Below are 19,671 nucleotides of genomic sequence, written 5' to 3' on the forward strand. Positions count from 1 at the left end.
TATCCAGCACTGATCTGGTAGTCCAGACGCCATTTTGTAGTCTGCTTGTTACGCTGGTAATTGTCAGCAGTGGTAAACAAAGTACCAGAAATGATTAAGTGTGTGTGTGTGGGGGGGGTAGATATAATTTTATTGGGACAAAAGATTTCATGTAAGCAAGACGCTGGCTACTCAGTTTAGTTTTAACAAGATGTGTATTGCTTTAAGTGGCTGGCCGCTTGTGTACCAGCACAGTACAGTGATGCACGCTGTCAGTGAGCCCCACAGCACTGGGGAATGTAGCACAGGTTTACCACGATCCCAAGTCTGAGGGGATCTGGATCTGGGATTTCAACTTGGCCAATTATAGAGGTCGGCCCTCCATCTAGGATGTTCTGATCTGGATCCAGATAAGCATGTCTCCAAAATGTAGAGCTGTCTCTACTAGGAATTAGAGGCAGTACTGGTAGCGATGCCAATAATTAAGGCTGCCCAATGCTTTCCATTATAAGACCCTATTTCTAGATGCTTACATAAATATATGCTTATCTTGAAGAGGAAACAAGGTAAATTAATGTAAACAAAAATAAGTTAGCTGGGGTAGAAGCATATTATTCAGTTCAAGACCTGCCTGTAGAAGGAAGGCTATCGAACTAATTCAGAGGAGAGAGATTCCATATTTAACTACAGTCTGGGGCTGGACTATCAGTTCAGGACTGTATACTCCCTACCGTCCACAACAGACTTTCCATTGATGTCAAAGGGAGGTTTGCACAAAGAGCAAGGAGTGAATGCAGCCTTTATGTAGTTATTAAACTTCATGTACTGTTGATGTGGTACCTTACTATGTCACACTCAGTCTGAAAATATGGTGCCCTTTAGGCAGTTCGTTATCTGTCCACGCTCAAATACTATCCAAGCCATAATACTTGTGTTATTTCCCATTAGGAGGAATAGGTCACTCCCATCAGTTCTTTATGTGCTGACTTTTCCAGCTTCTCTCTGGCATAATCTTTAACTCTACCTGTTTGATACCTAAAATGGACTTCACTTTCCAAGACAGTCAACCTGGCACCTATACAGAAAACTGCATCCCCTTAAATACATTTAATTTAAATACAGTCAATATGTACAAGTACAGTATAATTCCAGTTATCCAAATTACCTTTATCTGAAAATTAACTGTCCCCCATGTAGCCCTATGTTGGTTACTCACCTGCTAATAACTTCTCAATTAGCCTCTTAGCATCTGTTAGCCTTAATCACTGACTTTGTATTTGTATAGCAGTTCTGAGCAGTTACCTAATCTTGTTTCAGCAACAACAGCTTGGCAGGGCAATGTCGAAAAGAAATCTGGATCTAAAGCAGAACCCACAGATTCTCAAGAATTCTCTATTAAGCAACATCAGCATTACTCCCTTCATTCCCTGTATTTCTATACCCCTGAAACTGCAGCTCAAAATAGATCAAACCTTATAATAAATTGCATTTATCAGGGCTAGTCATCCGTCTCTGCTAGGGCTACTACTAATGCTTTAAGCATTTTCAACCATCTGTCAACTCTATGAAGAAAATAAATTAAACAATCTGACGGTTGTTTTTCTTCTATCCCTCGACATTTGGTATTTCCTCTCACATCTACATTCATCTGTGATGATCAGTCCTGGACCAAGGCAAGTTTAAAGTCTAGTATCTCATGAGCTGTTAGGGCTAGGAATATTTAGAAAGTGAGAAACCTCTCCCCTTTCCACAAGTAGCTTTTGTTTTCAGCCATGGTAGAGCCCAAGTTATCAGACCTCAACTGTGTCACTGGCCAGGGATTCACTATTGCCTTGGTTGGGCATTGGGCCAACTCAATTAAGTTCTGAAATATTGTTTTAAAGAGATTTCTATATTTCATCAGTTATTTCATTTCCTTTGAGGTCTGCTGTTAGGCCAGGCTTTATAGAGAACTGGATATGAAAATAGTACCAATGTGTCTTAAATGAAAAGAAAAACAAAAACCCTCTGATAATTTTGCTGTACAAATACCCAAGTACACCTACATCACATAGTAGCATGGTACAAAGATTTTATTGGCACATGTTTGAGATGCTAATGAATTATTAAGGGTGTCTTTATCAGTCCTCAGTAAAGTGGGCATCAAAATTGTTCATTCTTTAGTACTTTCTTTCAGATTATGCCTTTGGTTATTGCATGGATCTGAACTGACTTTGCTATTGCAAAGAACGTCCTGCAGTTTAGTATCAAATGTTATTAAAGAGAGTTAACTCTAAAGATGCATGTGGCACTTTTACTCAATTTTACATTTGTTTTGAGATGTATAGCAAACAGCAACCAAAAATCAAATAAAAACAAAACCCTTTTTAATTTCACAGACATGTATTTATAAACAGTAGGACACTGAATGCTAGAAGCACACCTTCTCAGACATCAGAATTTCCTAAATCCTAGTTTCCATGACCTGCTATAAAATCTTATTCACATTCAGGAACCCAGATGCTCTCTTTGTTTGTCATGATACCATTTGGGCTCCTGCAGCAGATTAAAATGCACCATGTGCTATATCAAGTCTACAAAACAGTGACTGTGGATGATAATCCTGTTTAGTCAAATCCATTACTCCTGGGGGAATTCTGTGCCAAAAAATTAAAAATTCTGCACCCAATAGTTTAAAATTGTGTGTATTTTATTTGTCAAAAATAACAATATAATCACACCAGTTTTCATTATTTTGGTCATTTAAATACCCATCAGCAACTGTGTCTGTGCTAATACAGACAACAAAAAAGATTCAGGAAATGTTTTTTAGACAAATTGATTCCTTACAAGACATATTGATACAGAACTCTGAGTAATAATTAATTTAAACTACACTACAGAACTGTTGCCTGTACCCCTCAGAAACAGTGCAAAGGCTGAGGGAGGTCAGAGAGGACCTGAAGGAGGGGGAAGTAATTGCCAGGAAGGAGCCTGGCTGTGAACTTGGAGGGTTGTTGGTGTGGGTAGGAAAAATATGAAATAGGTTTTTTTTAGGGGGTAGGGAGTGATTTGTTAGGGAGCTTCACCCATGCAGCTCCTGGCTGACCCTTAGCCTTTCCCATTCAGTCAGGCCATCCGTCTCTGTCCCCATATGTCCCTCCAACCCCACTCAGACACCCAATCCCCATGTGTCCCTGCACCCCTTCTCCATGTGTCTCTGCACCCCCTCCCCACATGTGTGTCTGTGCCCCCACTCAGCCACCCCCTTTTCCCATGTGGCCCTGCACACCTTCAGCCCAGTCCCATGTGTCCCTCCACCCTCCTGCACTCCAAACCCCTCAGCCCCAGCCCTAGTCCCCCTCTTGCAGGCTGGCCCAACCTAGAACCCTCACCCCACTGCACCCCAACCTCCTGCCCCAGCCTGGAGCCCCCTCCCACACCCAAACTCACTCCTGGAGCCTGCACCCCCATCCTTGAGCCCCCTCCCACACCCAAATGCCTTCCTGAACCCCACTGCCCTCTGAACCCCTCATTTCTGGCCCTACCCTGGAGTCTGTACCCCTTCCCACACCCCAACCTCTGGCCTCAGCTCAGAACCCCTCCCACACACTGAACCACTTGGCCCCCAACCTGGAGCCCCCTCCTGTACCCTGAACCCCTCATTTGTCTGTATCCCTTCCTACTGCCGCACCTCAGAGCCCCTTCCCACACTCCAAACCCCTCAGCCCCAACCCAGAGCCTGCCCACCCCAGCCAGTGTCCTCACCCCATTCTGTGCCTCAGCCCAGTGAAAATGAGCGAGTGAGAGTCGGGGAGAGCGAGTGTCAGTGGGAGGGGGCTTGAGTGAGCGGGGGGGCAGGGCCTCGGTGCAGAGGCGGTTTTGTGTGACTAGAAAGTTTGCAACCCTACTCCACCCCACTGTGGCCCTCAGCCTCCACCCTCATTCAGCCCCAAACACAAGCTGTCCTCCCACACTAGCCCTTATGAACCCATCTGTGACCCGCCCCCCCCCCAGCAACCCCATGCTGTCTGATTCCCTGTTTCCTGACTGGCACTGGGAAGAAGGCAGGTTCATTCTCTTGCCTATGGTAGCTGGGGCTGGCTGGGAGTGGCTGCTCAGTTCTAGTGCCACAGTGCCCCCTGGTGGGCAAAAGTTATTTTTGGTGGGTAGAAAAAAAAGCACGCAGTGGTGCAGAAGTCCCCCAGGAGTAATATATGAAGATGTATGTTAACAGCCAGAAGTGTCTACAGTCCCCCGACTGCCTTTCCCTCCCCTGGAGTATTTGCTTTTCACACAACTGTTAGTACAGCTAATAAAGTATTTTACAAGCACTGATGCTGGAGCTACATGGAGAAAGAAATGCCGCTTGTAAAGGGCGGGAGCATATTCCCTAAATGAAGTGGCATAATGTCTTGCCACTGAAAACAGTGCCCTTTTCAGCAGCTGGGCATCGAGGCAAACAAGAGACCAAGCAGCTCATTAGAGCATTTGTTTGCAAGCACATGCCAATATTAGCAGGCAGGGCGCATGAAACAACTTCTGGTCTGGTACCTGACAGCACCTGCCATTACTGCTCCAGCTTAACGCTTCATTAAGTAGAGGTGAGAAAAAAAAAACAAAAAACCTTCAGCAGCAGCACAAAGCTGCTCCACGGGAACCCTGTTGTGAAGGGGCATCCACATGTTCCAAGTAACTGGCTCTATGTGAACCACTCCTGACGTAGGGGAGGTGCTTGGGGCTGTGCAGGGGCCAGGCGTGGGCATGTCTGGCGTGCCTTGTGTGCATCCCCACCCAGATGAACGGGGCCTAGCGGGATCTCTAGCACCGCAGTAAGTTAAGCAACCTTTGCCCCCAGCAGAACTTGGCTAAGAGCCACCTTCCCTTCAGCCTCTCCGTTGCGTGAGGCCTGTGCTAACTGTTGTTGAGACACATACTCAGAACGTAATCAAACTATTCAAGACATAGCTGGAGCAAGACGGAGTCCTAAAGAGACCACAACTCTTTACAATGGATGCACTTAAAAATAAAGTAAAAATAAATATATTCTAAATGGAAGAAGAAAAGAGTTTACAGTGTTTTCACTATGATTTTTCCCTTCTATGGACTATTTTCACAGTAGGCTGCTATCATAAATAAAGTACAATGTAAACCTTAGTGGACGCTTTGTGAGAGGTTTAAATTAAGGAGCCACATGATAAAGGCATGTGAGCACGTGCAGCCCTGAGACACTGTTTCACTTCTGAAAGTGCATGCAGGTACTTGGCTCAGAGTGCCCCAATGGTCAAGGAATGCATATCCTGTTGTGTCGTATATATTAATTAATTACTGTGACAGCAATGTGGTTGAAAAAGGAATTGGTCATTCGTGTTGTCCCTGCAGATTGCCTTGCCGATTAGGTGAAAAGATACTTACCATCTGCTTCAGCGCAAAAGAGAAGCTACGAAACTTAACACGTTCCTCTCCATCTTCCTAAATAATCTGATGAAATGGTCTTGTTTTCATAACTGATAGCTGTCAAAGGCAGCAGGTAGGCTCGAGGCAGGAAGTCCATTCCTAATACTGGCAAGGCAGGACACTACAGTGCAGCTAACATTTCAGAGGAAGAGGTGGTTATTCAGAGGCAGTAATCACACAGGATTAAGTAAAGACAGAGTGTGGATATTGGAACAAAATAATCTTCTGTTCCCATTCATAGCAGTCTCTAGCAAGCATGTGCTGGAGGTAATAATGGAGTAATTTAAAGAAGGCCATTAGCTTCCAGTTCAGGTGGTGGTGCTGGAAATGGAGAAGATAAATGTGGGTCAAGAACAAAGAACACAGGTGTGAGAGTTTGAGGACTCTTGCTATAGCCACACATGGTGGTCCCTATTACTCAAGTCCCTTTGTGTTTCGCTTTCTCAGCATGCCTACTGCATCCATATCATTGGCTTTTTGGCTTTTCAGTCCTGCATTTTCGTTGTCAGAATCCATGGAGAGATCATCTTTGGCTGTGTCTTCAGCCTCACTGCAGCTGTCAGCATGGAACCCAGCATTCTCTGCGATGACAGCAGGATCATCCTCTTCATAGTGGCAACAGTAGCACTTCTCAAAGTTATGGCTGTGATGGAGGACACCACCTTGGTCACTGAAGCTGATCTGCTGGTCCTTTTTCTGTCCTATATCATGGCTTTCACACTCTGTAGTGAGAGCAGACAGTAAAGTTTCACTACACAAATAATCCTCATCTTCCATAACCTCCATTCTTTCAGCTATCTCTTCAGCAGAGGGCTCGTTCAGATCAGGGTAATCCACAAGGATTGTGTCCTGTCTACTCTTGATGCATTCAGAATTATCATAGACAGGATAGGTCTCTTCTGGATAACCTTAGGAACAAAAGTGACATGAACCTTAAAATATTAAATCCAGTTTTAAAATAGACCATTCTGATACAACAACCACGCTGACAAATCTGTTCAAGGAATTTAGAGCTTATCATAAGAATGTTAAAGTCTTATGAGAGCAACAGTTCGCTTTTACTCTGCTGAGGCTCCCTAAAGTACAGCTAATTCAAATTAATACCATCCCAAACTTGTAGGGAATGGGGTGAAATCTTGGCTCCTTTGAAGCCAATGGCAAAATTCCCATTGACTACCATGGGGGTCAGGATTTCCAACAGATTTTCAAAAGCACTCCACACCCACCACTGGGGCTAGATTGAGAGCTATGGGAACTGCTAGGTGACAATATTTTGAAGATCTTGCCACTGATCTTTAAGTAAATACATTTCTGAATACCTCAGTGCCTCTCTAAGACATGTTTTGAAGACCTCGGATCTAGAATTAAACAACGTCCTTTACAATGTTGGATAACTAGATAAAACCGAATGCTTTTGTTTATTTCATTTTTTTAAAAAGCATCAAGAACTGGACTAAGAAAGCAGAGCTTGAGGCTACCATTTTTGTTCTGGACGATTCTGAAAGCTTCCTAAAGGGCAAAAAATTAAGTCTACAATAAAAAAAAAAAAAGCCTTTAGAATTCAACAACACCGTCAGGATGTTTTTAAAACACCATCACACAACACAACAATGAGAAATCAAAAAGAGTTTAAAAAGCAGAATTTTAGAAAGACAGAACTCCTGGAGTTAAGTTCTCCAATTATCTTTACAATATTAGAGCAAGCAAAGAAACAAAACCAAAATTAAGTAAATAAGGCAAAATATATTGGTTCTTATTTCTGTGGTATAACGCTGAAGAAAATAAAACCTGGCCAAATGAAGAAAAGCACAGAAATAAATCTATGTCAGCCAAGACAAAGTATCAACTGGCGTGTACTCAAGCTCATCTGCCAATTCTGGCAGCAGATACTGTGTTATCCAGGCAATGTGAAATGCTGGATAGTTCAAAATCCATTTGCTCATTAATATAATTGGAAAACGAATCCTTCTTGTGAAGTCTTGGAGGCCACCTTTCTTAAAAGAAATGAGGCAACTGTACAGGAGTCTGTTTGCATTGGGGGATCGGGGGGGAGGGGGGGAGGGGGAGAGATTCTCCAGTTCTGGCAAAACGATTTTGTTCAGATGACAGTAAAGAAGAAATAAAAAACCGCATTTACCTTCCCAATCCTCCATATAAGGAGCTTCTTCAGCTTCCTTCTCTGGGGAGATGCCATCTATGAGTTTACCTTCCTTCATGACCCTAGTGATCTCTCGGAGCTGCTGGAGTAATCTCTTTTCCTGGTCTGTTGTAACATTTTGGGCCCTGCTAGAAAACATCAAACACCACTCCTGAAGGAGTCTGGATGGCAATATTATCAGTATTTAATATTTGAGTACAATAGGATGGTCACAACAAGCAAGAGGGACAGGAGAATGCCATATGCAAACTAAAGTTATGAAGTTGGTGGAGAATGCAGCATGGTAACTCTAAAGGCTATTTTTTTAAAGATGGCTAAGACTTGGTAGATCCTTGGTTGAGAAACTACAGGAAAATGCATGTCCTGTCATGTTGCTTCATTCAGGACCTACACTGAATTTTAAATGACACATGACACAGTGTGTGTAGCACTCCATGATGACTCCTCACTGACAGTGTGGGCAGCTGCTCAAGCAGCTCCTTAATTGTTGCTTTGACAGTACTGGGTTCTCATTGGCCAGTTAAAGTATTTTATTTGCAGACTGACAGCCATCATTAAGCCAGTTGGCCAGCAACATAATGTCATCATCAAACGGCACAGGCAGGATAGCTCCATTGGGCAGGAGGGAGAGATGAAAAATTAGGGTGTTTTTGTGTTTAACCTTAACGGTGGCATCTGGATTTGGGGTGAGAGAAATGAGGTTATGTCAAGGTTCCTCCCCCACTCTGAACTCTAGGGTACAGATGTGGGGACCTGCATGAAAAACCTCCTACGCTTATCTTGACCAGCTTAGGTCAAAACTTCCCCAAGGTACAAAATATTCCACCCGTTGTCCTTGGACTGGCCGCTACCACCACCAAACTAATACTGGTTACTGGGGAAGAGCTGTTTGGACGCGTCTTTCCCCCCAAAATACTTCCCAAAACCTTGCACCCCACTTCCTGGACAAGGTTTGGTAAAAAGCCTCACCAATTTGCCTAGGTGACTACAGACCCAGACCCTTGGATCTTAAGAACAATGAACAATCCTCCCAACACTTGCACCCCCCCTTTCCTGGGAAATGTTGGATAAAAAGCCTCACCAATTTGCATAGGTGACCACAGACTCAAACCCTTGGATCTGAGAACAATGAAAAAGCATTCCGTTTTCTTACAAGAAGACTTTTAATAAAAATAGAAGTAAATAGAAATAAAGAAATCCCCCCTGTAAAATCAGGATGGTAGATATCTTACAGGGTAATTAGATTCAAAAACATAGAGAACCCCTCTAGGCAAAACCTTAAGTTACAAAAAAGATACACAGACAGAAATAGTTATTCTATTCAGCACAATTCTTTTCTCAGCCATTTAAAGAAATCATAATCTAACACATACCTAGCTAGATTACTTACTAAAAGTTCTAAGACTCCATTCCTGGTCTATCCCCTGCAGAAAACCAGCATATAGACAGACACACAGACCCTTTGTTTCTCTCCCTCCTCCCAGCTTTTGAAAGTATCTTGTCTCATCATTGGTCATTTTGGTCAGGTGCCAGCGAGGTTACCTTTAGTTTCTTAACCCTTTACAGGTGAGAGGAGCTTTCCCTTGGCCAGGAGGGATTTCAAAGGGGTTTACCCTTCCCTTTATATTTATGACAGGTTATTTTTGGATTAAGTCAAAAGTATAGTCTCTACTGGCATATCATTTCATATCATTTATTGATATATTTTATTATCCAGTGAATACAAGGTCTTTGCTATAACTGCTCATTGTACAGTAATCTCAGTCTGCTCAGGGGAAAAAAATATTCAGGCAGCAGGCTTTTCATATGCCCACCCGTTGCTTGAAACCAAGTGATTCATTGTTTCTGTCGTCAGGTTCTCCCATGCTGATTAAATGCCATGAACAGAGAAGCAGTTGGTCTGAGCAAACTATTTTTGTTACTGTCTTTCGAAAAACAGATAAACATACAGCACAGCTGTGATTTAAAAAAATTTGGTGTGATTATTATATAATTTATACTGGTGTCAGGCAGGAATCACTCCACTGAAGTCAATGGCAGTGTGAAATTGGAATTGGGCCTCTGGTAAAACTGTCGGAGTGGTCAGGGATCGCGGGTCAGATGCTGTTCTCAGTTATGTAGGTGTAAAGCCACTGATTTCATTTGAAGTACTCTGGATTTAAACTGTATTACTGTGACTCAGGAACCTCTTTGTCCCAGCTAGGGTGCATAAGGGTACAGGGATCTCTGGGTCTGGGCTCTACATTCTAGTTCGCCAAAGATATGTTATCTAGGTCTGAGAGTTAAGGAAAGTCACCCAAAGGGGAACCTCACACTCCTGTTAGGCAGCGAGGAAGAGATGCTTATGCAAATTGAGTACTGTATGGTTCACAATGGATGCCCATGTACAGTCTGAGTAAAATGTTAATAGATTTGTGGGGAAAAAACAGGGTTTATCCTGTGTTGGAGCAAAGACAATGAACTTTTGGAAGTACATCTGAGGTGCAAATAAACACCTGCTTGTCCTTCATCATGCCACAGGACTTGGCTTCATGAAAGAAGGCTCTCGGCTATCCTAGCTGAAAAACGCTGTGAGAAAGAGTTTGGGGATAAGCAGTACCTTATTCGCTAAGAGAGCATTGTGTGAGTTGAGTGTAGGCTGTAGAATGTGTGTTATGATTTTATTTGCTGTACCTCAGTTACCAACACCAGAGTTAGGAACTGACCAGTCAACCACACACCTCATTTGGAACCAGAAGTTTGCAATCAGGCAGCAGCGAGACGCTCAAAAAAAAAAAAAAAAAAGGCCAATACAGTACAGTGATGTGTTAAATGTAAACTACTAAAAAATAAAGGGAAAGTTTAAAAAAAATTTGACAAGGTAAGGAACTGTTTCTGTGCTTGTTTCATTTAAATTAAGATGGTTAAAAGCAGCCTTTTTCTTCTGCATAGTAAAGTTTCAAAGCTGTGTTAAGTCAATATTTAGTAGTAAACTTATGAAAGAACAACCACAACATTTTTGTTCAGAGTTTTGAACATTTCAGAGTTACGAACAACCTCCATTCCTGAGGTGTTCATGACTCTGAGGTTCTACTGTATTACCCTTTCCCCCCCAGTATTTCTGTTTGCTATCATATGACTCTCTATTCATTGTTAAATAAACTTACATTTGTTATTTCTATAAACAACTCTAAATGCTGTGTGTTAAGCTATGGTATACTGTTCCTCTGGGAACAGCAGGCCTGGTAACTCAGAGTGTCCAGTGGAACAGGGGCTGGACACTGCAGCAGGAGACTGGACTCAGTGGTTGGAGTGGGCACTCTATATGCCAGCCTGCATATGGGACAGCAAGCCTGCATGGGCTGAGAGGGGAGTGCTTGTCTTGCCTGTGACTGGGAGAGTTAGGGAGTTGACCCTAGCTAGCAGGCATAGACAGGGCTCCCTCTCGCGATGGGACAGGTAGTAGCAAGGTGCCCCACAACTGTGGGTACCTCTGGGTAGTATCGCAGTGACGGAGATCAAAATTTGGCCATGTGAGTAACAGAAGATATTGTTTTTAAGTATTCCTGTAAGATGAATGTCAAACCTAACAGGGGCGCAGTGCCTGAAACCAGCACACAGTTGGGGATGCAGGGCTCTCTCCGTGGCTTCCTTGCTCTGCACACAACTTTCACTCTGGTATATCTGCTCTGGGAAATATGAGAGCTGCAAGCATCAGTTGAGAGCTTCCAAATATGGGCCAAATGGATGCTTGACAACATGCTGTATTTTTTCTTCACTGTCACCGCACATCCCCCACCTCGTGTACACACTCTTACTGGCAGAAGACACCTGTACGCCACTCAAATTCCTACGATAGTTGAAATTCTCCACGCAGTCGGACACTAGAAAACGGGCTGTTTACAGAGCTGATGGATTTTATGATCGTGCTACTTTCTCATTTTTACTTGGATTTTAGCAATGGAACTGGAACTTTATTAGCTCCAGTTATGTTAACCAACAATGGGCAGCCGTTCTGACAGACAGTAGAAAACTTCCAAAGGGCAAGTCTTTATGGACTTGACAAGTCTTGTTTGATAAAATTACCCCATCATGCTATAAATCAGATAGGGCAAAATTCCACCTCTGGGTTTCATTGAACTCTGATGGCAGAATTCGCTCCATAAAATTGATCTGGGTCTGAAATCACAAGTGATAAATATCTGAAGTGTGCAGTTGTGAAATTTGAAGACATGTATTTGAGATTACTGTTACGTATCATACCATATGAAATGGGTTTTGTCAGTTGTCTACCCTGGGCTGTGGATGAAATAGAACTGCCAGCCCAATCCCCCTTTTCCAGAGACAAAAAATATGTAAACTGAATAAATATCACCTTGAGACAGCAGCCAGCCACCGACAGCCTACGTGAATCTGTGCTGAGGCAGGGTCCTAGCACGAGGAAAAGTCTATTAAGAGGTGTTCAGCACTCTATGCTAATTGTATTTGAAACTCTTGAATAAGGCTCTATAGTGTGGCTTTAAATGTCTTGCTCAGACAGTGAAATTCACCACTATGCAGAGGTGCAGCACAAGTCCTATGCACTATTTCCATCCCACCAAAGTCCTCAAGCTAGAACTTAAATGAAACTTAAATGCTGCATACGCTATGTGATGGTCTTCGGTCCAACGAGACTTTCACCCAGGATACACTGAATGCCTGGACACTGCATAAGAGGAGGAGGAGGCAGACTGTTCGCACTGGCATTTCAGATCATTTCAGAGAATGGCAGTTGTTCATTTTTGCTGTGCATGCTTTTAGCGCCAAAAGAGCGATTACAATTTATCATATCAATGAAGCACATGCTGCATTGTGGAATCCCAAAATACTCATTGGCAGGTAGAGCAATGTTTTTATATACTTACACTGAGATCATAACAGTTCCTAAGGAGCTATCATGATTGCTATGAAAATCCGTAATCGGAGCTTTTGGTCTACATCCTCTTAAAATAGCACCATTAAAGCACAGCTATAGGCTGAAAAGAGACTGTAAAAATGGCTCCATGGAGTTCTATATTTATTCCCTCTCAATTTCCACAGCACATTTGTTCAGTTTATGGTAAAAAGATGTTTTTTTCTAATTGCCATCTCTGTCAACGAGACTTTGTACCTCAGAATGAAGTTGGGTCATTTCTACCTCCTACCTAATAATCAGAAATAAAGATTTTGCAGCTGAACATTAGCTGACAATTTCATTGATGCACAAGCCAGAATAAAATCCAGCTCTTTAGTTGCATTGACTCGGCACTGTTGAGAGAAAATTAGATGGTTGTTATCAATAAACAGATAAGCTCTCCAGCTCTCTGAGTCCTAAGTTTGAAACCTGGGTTCTGAAATGAGAGCCCAAATGTAAGCGTTAGGGAAATTCAAGACATCACTTAGCATACGGGTGTAGCAAATAGATATTTGGGCATCTTAGGGCCCACCTGAGTGGAGCCACTAGTTGTTAGAGTCAGACATCCAAGTCTGAAAAGCGAGCCCATTGGCGCAGATATGCTGAAGGACAACATACCATTTTTTACATTCTCTTTGCTAACTATAATTAAACAAAAGAAGAAACAAAACTACCTAAGACTGAAACAAATTTAAACTGAGAAACTATGTCAAATGAAAAGTAACTTGCAAATACAGTTTCTTATCCTGCACAGCTGCTCCCTGTGTCAGTCAGACCTGTTTCCTTCAGTGCAAAAGGAAGATTTTATTATTTGCTATACTCATTCCCGCACAGCTACACTGCTTTAGGAAAGACAGATGGATTCTTTGCTGGTTTGTGCATCAACAGAATTTTTAACTAAGTTCCAACTGTAGGGCCACCAGCTCAATGTATGCAAATTATCCCTAGTTACACTTGTACAACCCCACTGAAACCAACAGGTTTGAGGGATATAACATGAGGCCAGTGGGGTTGCACAGGTGTGACTGGGGGCAGCATTTGACCTATAAAAGCTTTCCTACTGGTTATGATGTGGTAGCCTGAAAGACCTTAACTTGACCTTCAGATCCCAGGCTGAGTTTGTAGGATGAAAATCTTCTTTAATTGTAACCTGAGCAAATTTGAAAATCACTTTTCAGAGTGAAACTTCACTTTAAGTTCTTGCACAATATACTGCATGTGGTGAGGCACAAGAGGGTGAGTAAATGAGTGTTTTACACCGTCCTTTTTGAGAATTAAAGACAGATTCAAGGATACTTGTGTAGTATTTTTGTGGATTAACATGTGCTGGTCATTTAGACACCAAATAACAGTCATATGAATAAAACATCTCTTGAATAGAAATTTAGCAAAAAAAAAAAATATTTCAAGGTATACTGTACATTGAACAGAATGATGAAAACAGGAATATGGTATATGGCTTAGATATTTGGAGGAAATGCGTATGGAATGATTTTGCACATATTGCAGCCTTGTCCCCATGTTAAAACATTCTAGTAAGAGCCTGGAAGAACAACAGAGATAGCCCTACACACCCAGAAATCTTTATTCTCCACCAGCAGAATCTCAGCAAATGTCTGAGAAATCTAGATGAGTAGTTCCTGCAGGGAGTTTTTGCAGTGGCCAGGAGGTCTATGCTAAGAAATGGAAACCAGCAAATAAGCTGAATGTTAAGAAAACCCGGATCCTAACTGGACGCTATAATAAATAATAGCAACATGACTGAATTCACAAACTGGGAAAGGATTTGTTCAAGAGAAAAGACTGAGAATTTTGACATTGTTTCAAAGCTTTATGATTCATGATGCCCTTAATCAGATGTGTCTACTGACAAGTCTATATTATGTAACAAATGTCATCGGTTTCTTGGTTTAGACTTTGTTATATTGCCATGTACCTGTACCTTTTTCTTCCCAAATCTTTCTTCACCTCCCTCTCTGTTAATACTTATAAAAATATCCTTTTACTCCTTTAAAAGTCTTCTGTTTCTGTGAGTGAACAATCCCTGTACAGCCTGCACTATCCATGATTTACTTTAATCTTTACCTTATTTTTATGCTCCCGACTTCTATTGTCCATTGTTATTTTGTTTGTAGTAAATTGTTTTCTGGGTGTTCCCCCTCTTTTCTTAGCTAACTCAAACATTCTGTCTTCTAGTTTACTGACCCTTTACTTAGCACAAAACTTTCATTTTCAGCCTGATAACCTAGTTACTTCCCGAATCCTGTCTTCCAAGAAATCAGGCCTCTCCCATGTTTAATTACTCACATCAAGCCAGACCTACAAGAAGTGCTGCACTTTACTGATCAACCCAGAGATTTGTGCAGATGGGACCAAAGGGAGATCAAAATTTGAAACAAATTTTATAAATCAACCCTATTTTTGCAAAGGCCCAAACAAAAATTCCAGTTTAGGAGGTTTTCAAAATCTCAATCTGGTCTCCCACCGACTTCACTGGGTATTGGATCAAGCCCTTAAAAATAACATATAAACAACTGGAAACAACATTAGAGCAGTGCTAAGATTTTTCATTCTGAATGTAAAGAGTATACATTTAAATTCAAAAGGAAATGGGAACAGATTAGAAATGGCCCATACCATTTATTTGTAATTTTGTAAAATTTGTAACAAAATCTCACTGTATTCAACTTTCATATTACAACCAAATACATATCACATTTCTTGGAGTGTTTTTTAATAATTCAGCTTTTTATGGAAGAATATGCAATCATTATTTCAAAATAATTTTAAACAGTGTGTGTGTTAAAAAGTTTTACACCAAATATTAGTGAGCAAATTATCCGAGAAGAAACAAATGTAAAAACACTAATTTAGCAAATTTTCTTTTTTCATATTTACTAACCAAGTGGGTTTGCAAGTTAAACTGGTGGAAATTGCTTACTGGAGCAGATTAATATGCAGCCTTGCCTCTAAGGAAACATTTTACAGAGATTCAAAAAGGCATCTATATAAAGTATAACCGCATTATTGTTTTATAAAAAGATCCAGAACACTAGAAGCTAACAGAAAATGAAGTAGTCATCTTGGGTAATATTCAGAAAATACACTATTTTTCTTTGGTTTTGGGCCTCAGACATTTTCATGTTCAATATAGACACACCTGTCTTTATCTTCCAGATTACATAGTATGTACAATGGGGTGTTGGTGTTCCCCTTAAGGAAACTGACGTTGCAAAAAATAATGTAATATAGAACTTGAAAAGAAAAATGTGAAAAATAGAGCAAAAATATTGTGTCAACATTATGAAGTAGAAACATAATTACTATTTTAACATATACAAGAGATTTACATTTTGATAAAAAGAAGATTTTCTTCCAAGAGAAAGTTTAATTTATCTATTCTAAACAGAAAGGAATTCTTCTTTAAATTCCTGTAATATAAAACATACCTGTCACAATTAGGTCCTACTCTATTGATTAATTTTTCCATCGCCTCCTCAGTATCTCTCAGCTTTTCTTGTAGTTGCGTGAGCTCATAGTCAGCTGAAAAACAAACACAACCACTAGCAGCTCTGAAAACTTATTCCTCTGGTAGTATTACAGACTGGTTGTCTCAGCAAATACTGTATTAAGACAAAACTGGTTCTGAGGGATCTAAGAAGAGCAGATGAAAGCTCAGTCTCCATAGAATTATTGGAAACATTCTCTCTCTTTCACTTCTCCAGGCATAACAAAGGGAGTGCAGAGAGATTCCCAAAGGCACAGAGATGCACAGAAAGCACTTCTCAGAATGGCAAACAAGCAACCACTTGATATGCAGATTGAAATGATCTGACAGAAAAAAGCCACCCAATCTTATGTTCTAAAGGAAATTTAGTGATATGTTACCCTATTGTAAAGTCAACAGTTCTCATGGAATTTACCTCTTAAATTCCTGTGAATAAAGATTCAAAGCCACGAAAGTTAATACATTTTCTGCTGTCAGATACTGTCTGGCTCTTCATGGTATTCAAGGATATAGGGAGACAGCTCAAGGAGTTTACACCTGTGCACGTGAGGCAGCCACAATCTGGGTGGGGGATACAGCCATGGCTCCAGCCTCCTGGCTAGCAGTAACCTGTCAAAGGTGTAGGCTGGACCACTTCGAAGGATGGTGGAGCTGCTAGTACAGCGTACACTTCCCTAGTGCCCATAAGAGAATGGAGTGAGGGAGGGGAGGAAACATGCAGATGCCAGATACAGAAATTAATCAAGCCTGTACGGCACAGCCCTGCATGGGAAGCCACTTGCTGACTCTGAACTTTCTCTTCTTTCCCCCCTAACAACCCCAGTGCACTAGCAACTAGCTCTGTTGATTGGCACGTGTGCAGGAGGAAGATAAATGCACCATAAGCTCTCAGGCAGCAAGAAGGGAGCAGTCTATCCATTTATTATATGTATTATGGTAACACCTAGAGGCCCCAACCAAGACTGGGTCCCCTGTACCATATATTGCACAAACATGTAATGAGAAACTGTCCCTTCTTCAAAGAGTTTAAAGTCAGGACCCGAATTCTGCCAAGACCCTGATTCTGCAAAGCATCTGTTTAATTTTATGCACAGAGAGTTCTCAATCTTTTGCATGATAGAGGCCTAAATAGACACGTAGATACCGGGTGGGAAGGTGAACAAAGGCAGAGAGAGGTAAAGTGAGATCCCAAGGTCATGGAGCAGGTTAATGGTAGGTAGACCAAGGATTCAGGTCTCTTGAATCCCAGTCCAATGATCTATCCACTATGCTGCCTCCCCTCTGACTGTGATAGATTCTTTAATAGGGTGGCCAGGTGCCTGGTTTTCAACCAGAAAATGTGGATGAAAAGGGGACCGGACAACCAAAAGTCTGGTTACTGAGGGCGGGGGAGATGCCGGGTCATCACCTGCACCAGTCCCTACTCAGCTGGGGTCGCCTCCTACCTGTGTTGCGTGGCTGCAGCTCCCAGCCCCGGCTCCACAGGCAAGTCCCTCCCAAGCCGGGGTGGGGGGGCCTCAGGGGAAGAGGTGGGGCCGGAATAAAGATGGTAGAAAACACAGTCAACAGATATTAATTATTCTATCACTAATTTCTATGATTCTATAAAACATCATGATGTACATTTATGTCATGATTATTACAACAATATTACCTGAACCCTGTGGTAACATTATCTTTTTAATACCCTATAAGGTATTTGTGTTTTCTATGAGACTCTAGCCAACTCAGTAAAATATATTTAAATGTTATTACAAATAACTGCTAATCTGAGTTTTAAAGTTAATGTATTAAATTATCCAACAAATGTGTATATTTAGAAATAGGCAGATTTGTTATTTCATTGGTATTGTGACCATCCAACTTGGAGGAAAAGAAACAAACAGCTGGGGCGGCTGGGGGAGAAGGAGGGAAAGCTGGCCGCTTCCTTTACCTACAGGTATAAAACCTTTCAGCAATTTAAACAGTGTGACAATGGGAAGAGAATGTAACAGACAGCCTGGTAACTCCCCAGAACATACACATTAAGAAAAGGCATTTAGCTGTGAGAACTTTGCTTCTCAGCTGTTAGTATTATCCTAGATAGAAAGCTCTTTTTGAAGCTAGGTTCATTTTTTCTTTTTTTAATATTTGGCCTTTCAGCACTTTGGTCTGGTCTAAAACTCAATGAAGTCAGTGGAAACTCTCTTTGCTTTCAGTGATCTTTGGATCAGGCCCATACTCAGTAGTTAATGTTTGTTTAATGCTTTGAAGGTGTAAAGTGCTAGAAAATACCAGCGCTAACTATTATTATTACTAAACAGGCAAGGAAAAATATTTTATTTACTGGAACTCTAAATCATGAAGCTTACTTCTTTATATGTTTGATTGACAGGTTTCATAAGTGATCATTTTAGGGACTTGGCAAATTCCTTCCATGCTTAAGGAGAGACAGAAACTCCCCTTTCCATTGTTAGCCCCCCAGTCATGCAATTTGCTGAGTCTGTGTGGTGGGCCCCAATTGACTTTACTTTGCCCACATGTAATGACTTGCAGGATTAGGGCATTATGTTGCATAGTGCCACTTCAGAGCCACTTCAGGTGGACTGAGGATTTTGTACTTTGCAATGTGTATTTCACCTTTTTTCCCTTTGTAGATGGAGTGTCCTTATACTACTAATGAGCACTGGTAAAAAAAAAGTTTTTAAAGCACCACGATATTAAGTTAAAACCAGCACTAAATTGTTTATTCAAGAAGAACAAAGAAAAGAGAACAGACACTCTTGTACTATGTTGTGTTGCTCCCACTCTTTGCACATTTCATCTTTTATTGTAAACATGTCAATCCTTTAAAGGGTTTGATTTTAAACATTCACTTAGAAAGTGATGGAGCAGTAATTTGCTTTCAACATCTCCTCTCTCCCACAGCAACATAGAAGATAATGCTTGCTTCTGTATTTTCCTATTTGGCATTGGAGGTTCCAGAACAAATTCTGCGAAACAAATGGTTAAAAACTACTATCTAACATCAACTTTACACAGAACAGCAGATTTACAATGTATCCTGACGACAAAGACACTGTCCACTGTATGGTTACGTGGGTAATTTTTAACCACCTGGGAAATAATACTTACTGATTTTCCTATTCATGTTTCCAGGTATAGGAGAAGGAGATTTCTGCTCCACTGTAGTGGTTTTTCCTTTGGAAGAGAGCTGTAAGTGGAAAAAAATTACTATTGTAGGAATTTACAGCAACAGCGGTGCAGAAGCCCCAAAGGCATCACACCGAGAAAAGGAGAGAAAGCTAAAATTATGCTAGAAACTAACCACAGAAAATACCACCAGAGTCAAAAAACAGACAGTGATCATGAAAGAAACTATGGAAACCTAGCTAACCAGAAACTGCTATGATGTATTTATAATGAATGATTTTTTTAACCAAAAATAAGGATTAACTGAAAAAATCACATTTACATTTAAAAAATGTGTACATTATTCTAAAGGGCCCAATCCTATAATCCGTCTGTACACAGAGACCCACTACTAAAAGGGGTTTTGTTTGGGCAAAGACTGGCCCTTGAAAATACTGGGGGGAAATTAATTCCAACCTATTTGCCTCTCTTTCTTTGGCAAAAGTTCTCTGGCATTTATGTATGTTTCTGGCTTTGCACTAACACTGTGACAGCAACACAGATGTC

The 19,671-nt window shown here is 41.3% G+C and overlaps 1 protein-coding gene across 3 annotated transcripts in view; it reads right to left on the reverse strand.

Annotated features, from left to right (window-relative positions):
• Nucleotides 1-3,969: 3,969 nt before the first annotated feature.
• RIC3 (RIC3 acetylcholine receptor chaperone) overlaps nucleotides 3,970-19,671 on the reverse strand; it is a 32,857-nt gene continuing 17,155 nt past the window's right edge. The window contains exons 3-6 of one of the 3 annotated variants that reach the window (XM_073347471.2): nucleotides 19,108-19,186; nucleotides 15,935-16,028; nucleotides 7,553-7,698; nucleotides 3,970-6,323 (exon numbers count right to left, since the gene is read on the reverse strand). In XM_073347471.2, coding sequence (XP_073203572.2) covers nucleotides 5,830-6,323; nucleotides 7,553-7,698; nucleotides 15,935-16,028; nucleotides 19,108-19,186 — 813 coding nt within the window. In that variant the 3' untranslated portion in view covers nucleotides 3,970-5,829. Of the gene's footprint in view, nucleotides 6,324-7,552; nucleotides 7,702-15,934; nucleotides 16,029-19,107; nucleotides 19,187-19,671 lie in introns of all 3 variants that reach the window. The other 2 variants (XM_073347470.2, XM_073347472.2) reach the window with 2 other exon arrangements.

This window comes from Lepidochelys kempii, chromosome 6 (assembly GCF_965140285.1).
Source record: "Lepidochelys kempii isolate rLepKem1 chromosome 6, rLepKem1.hap1, whole genome shotgun sequence".
Taxonomy (NCBI): Eukaryota; Metazoa; Chordata; order Testudines; family Cheloniidae; genus Lepidochelys; species Lepidochelys kempii.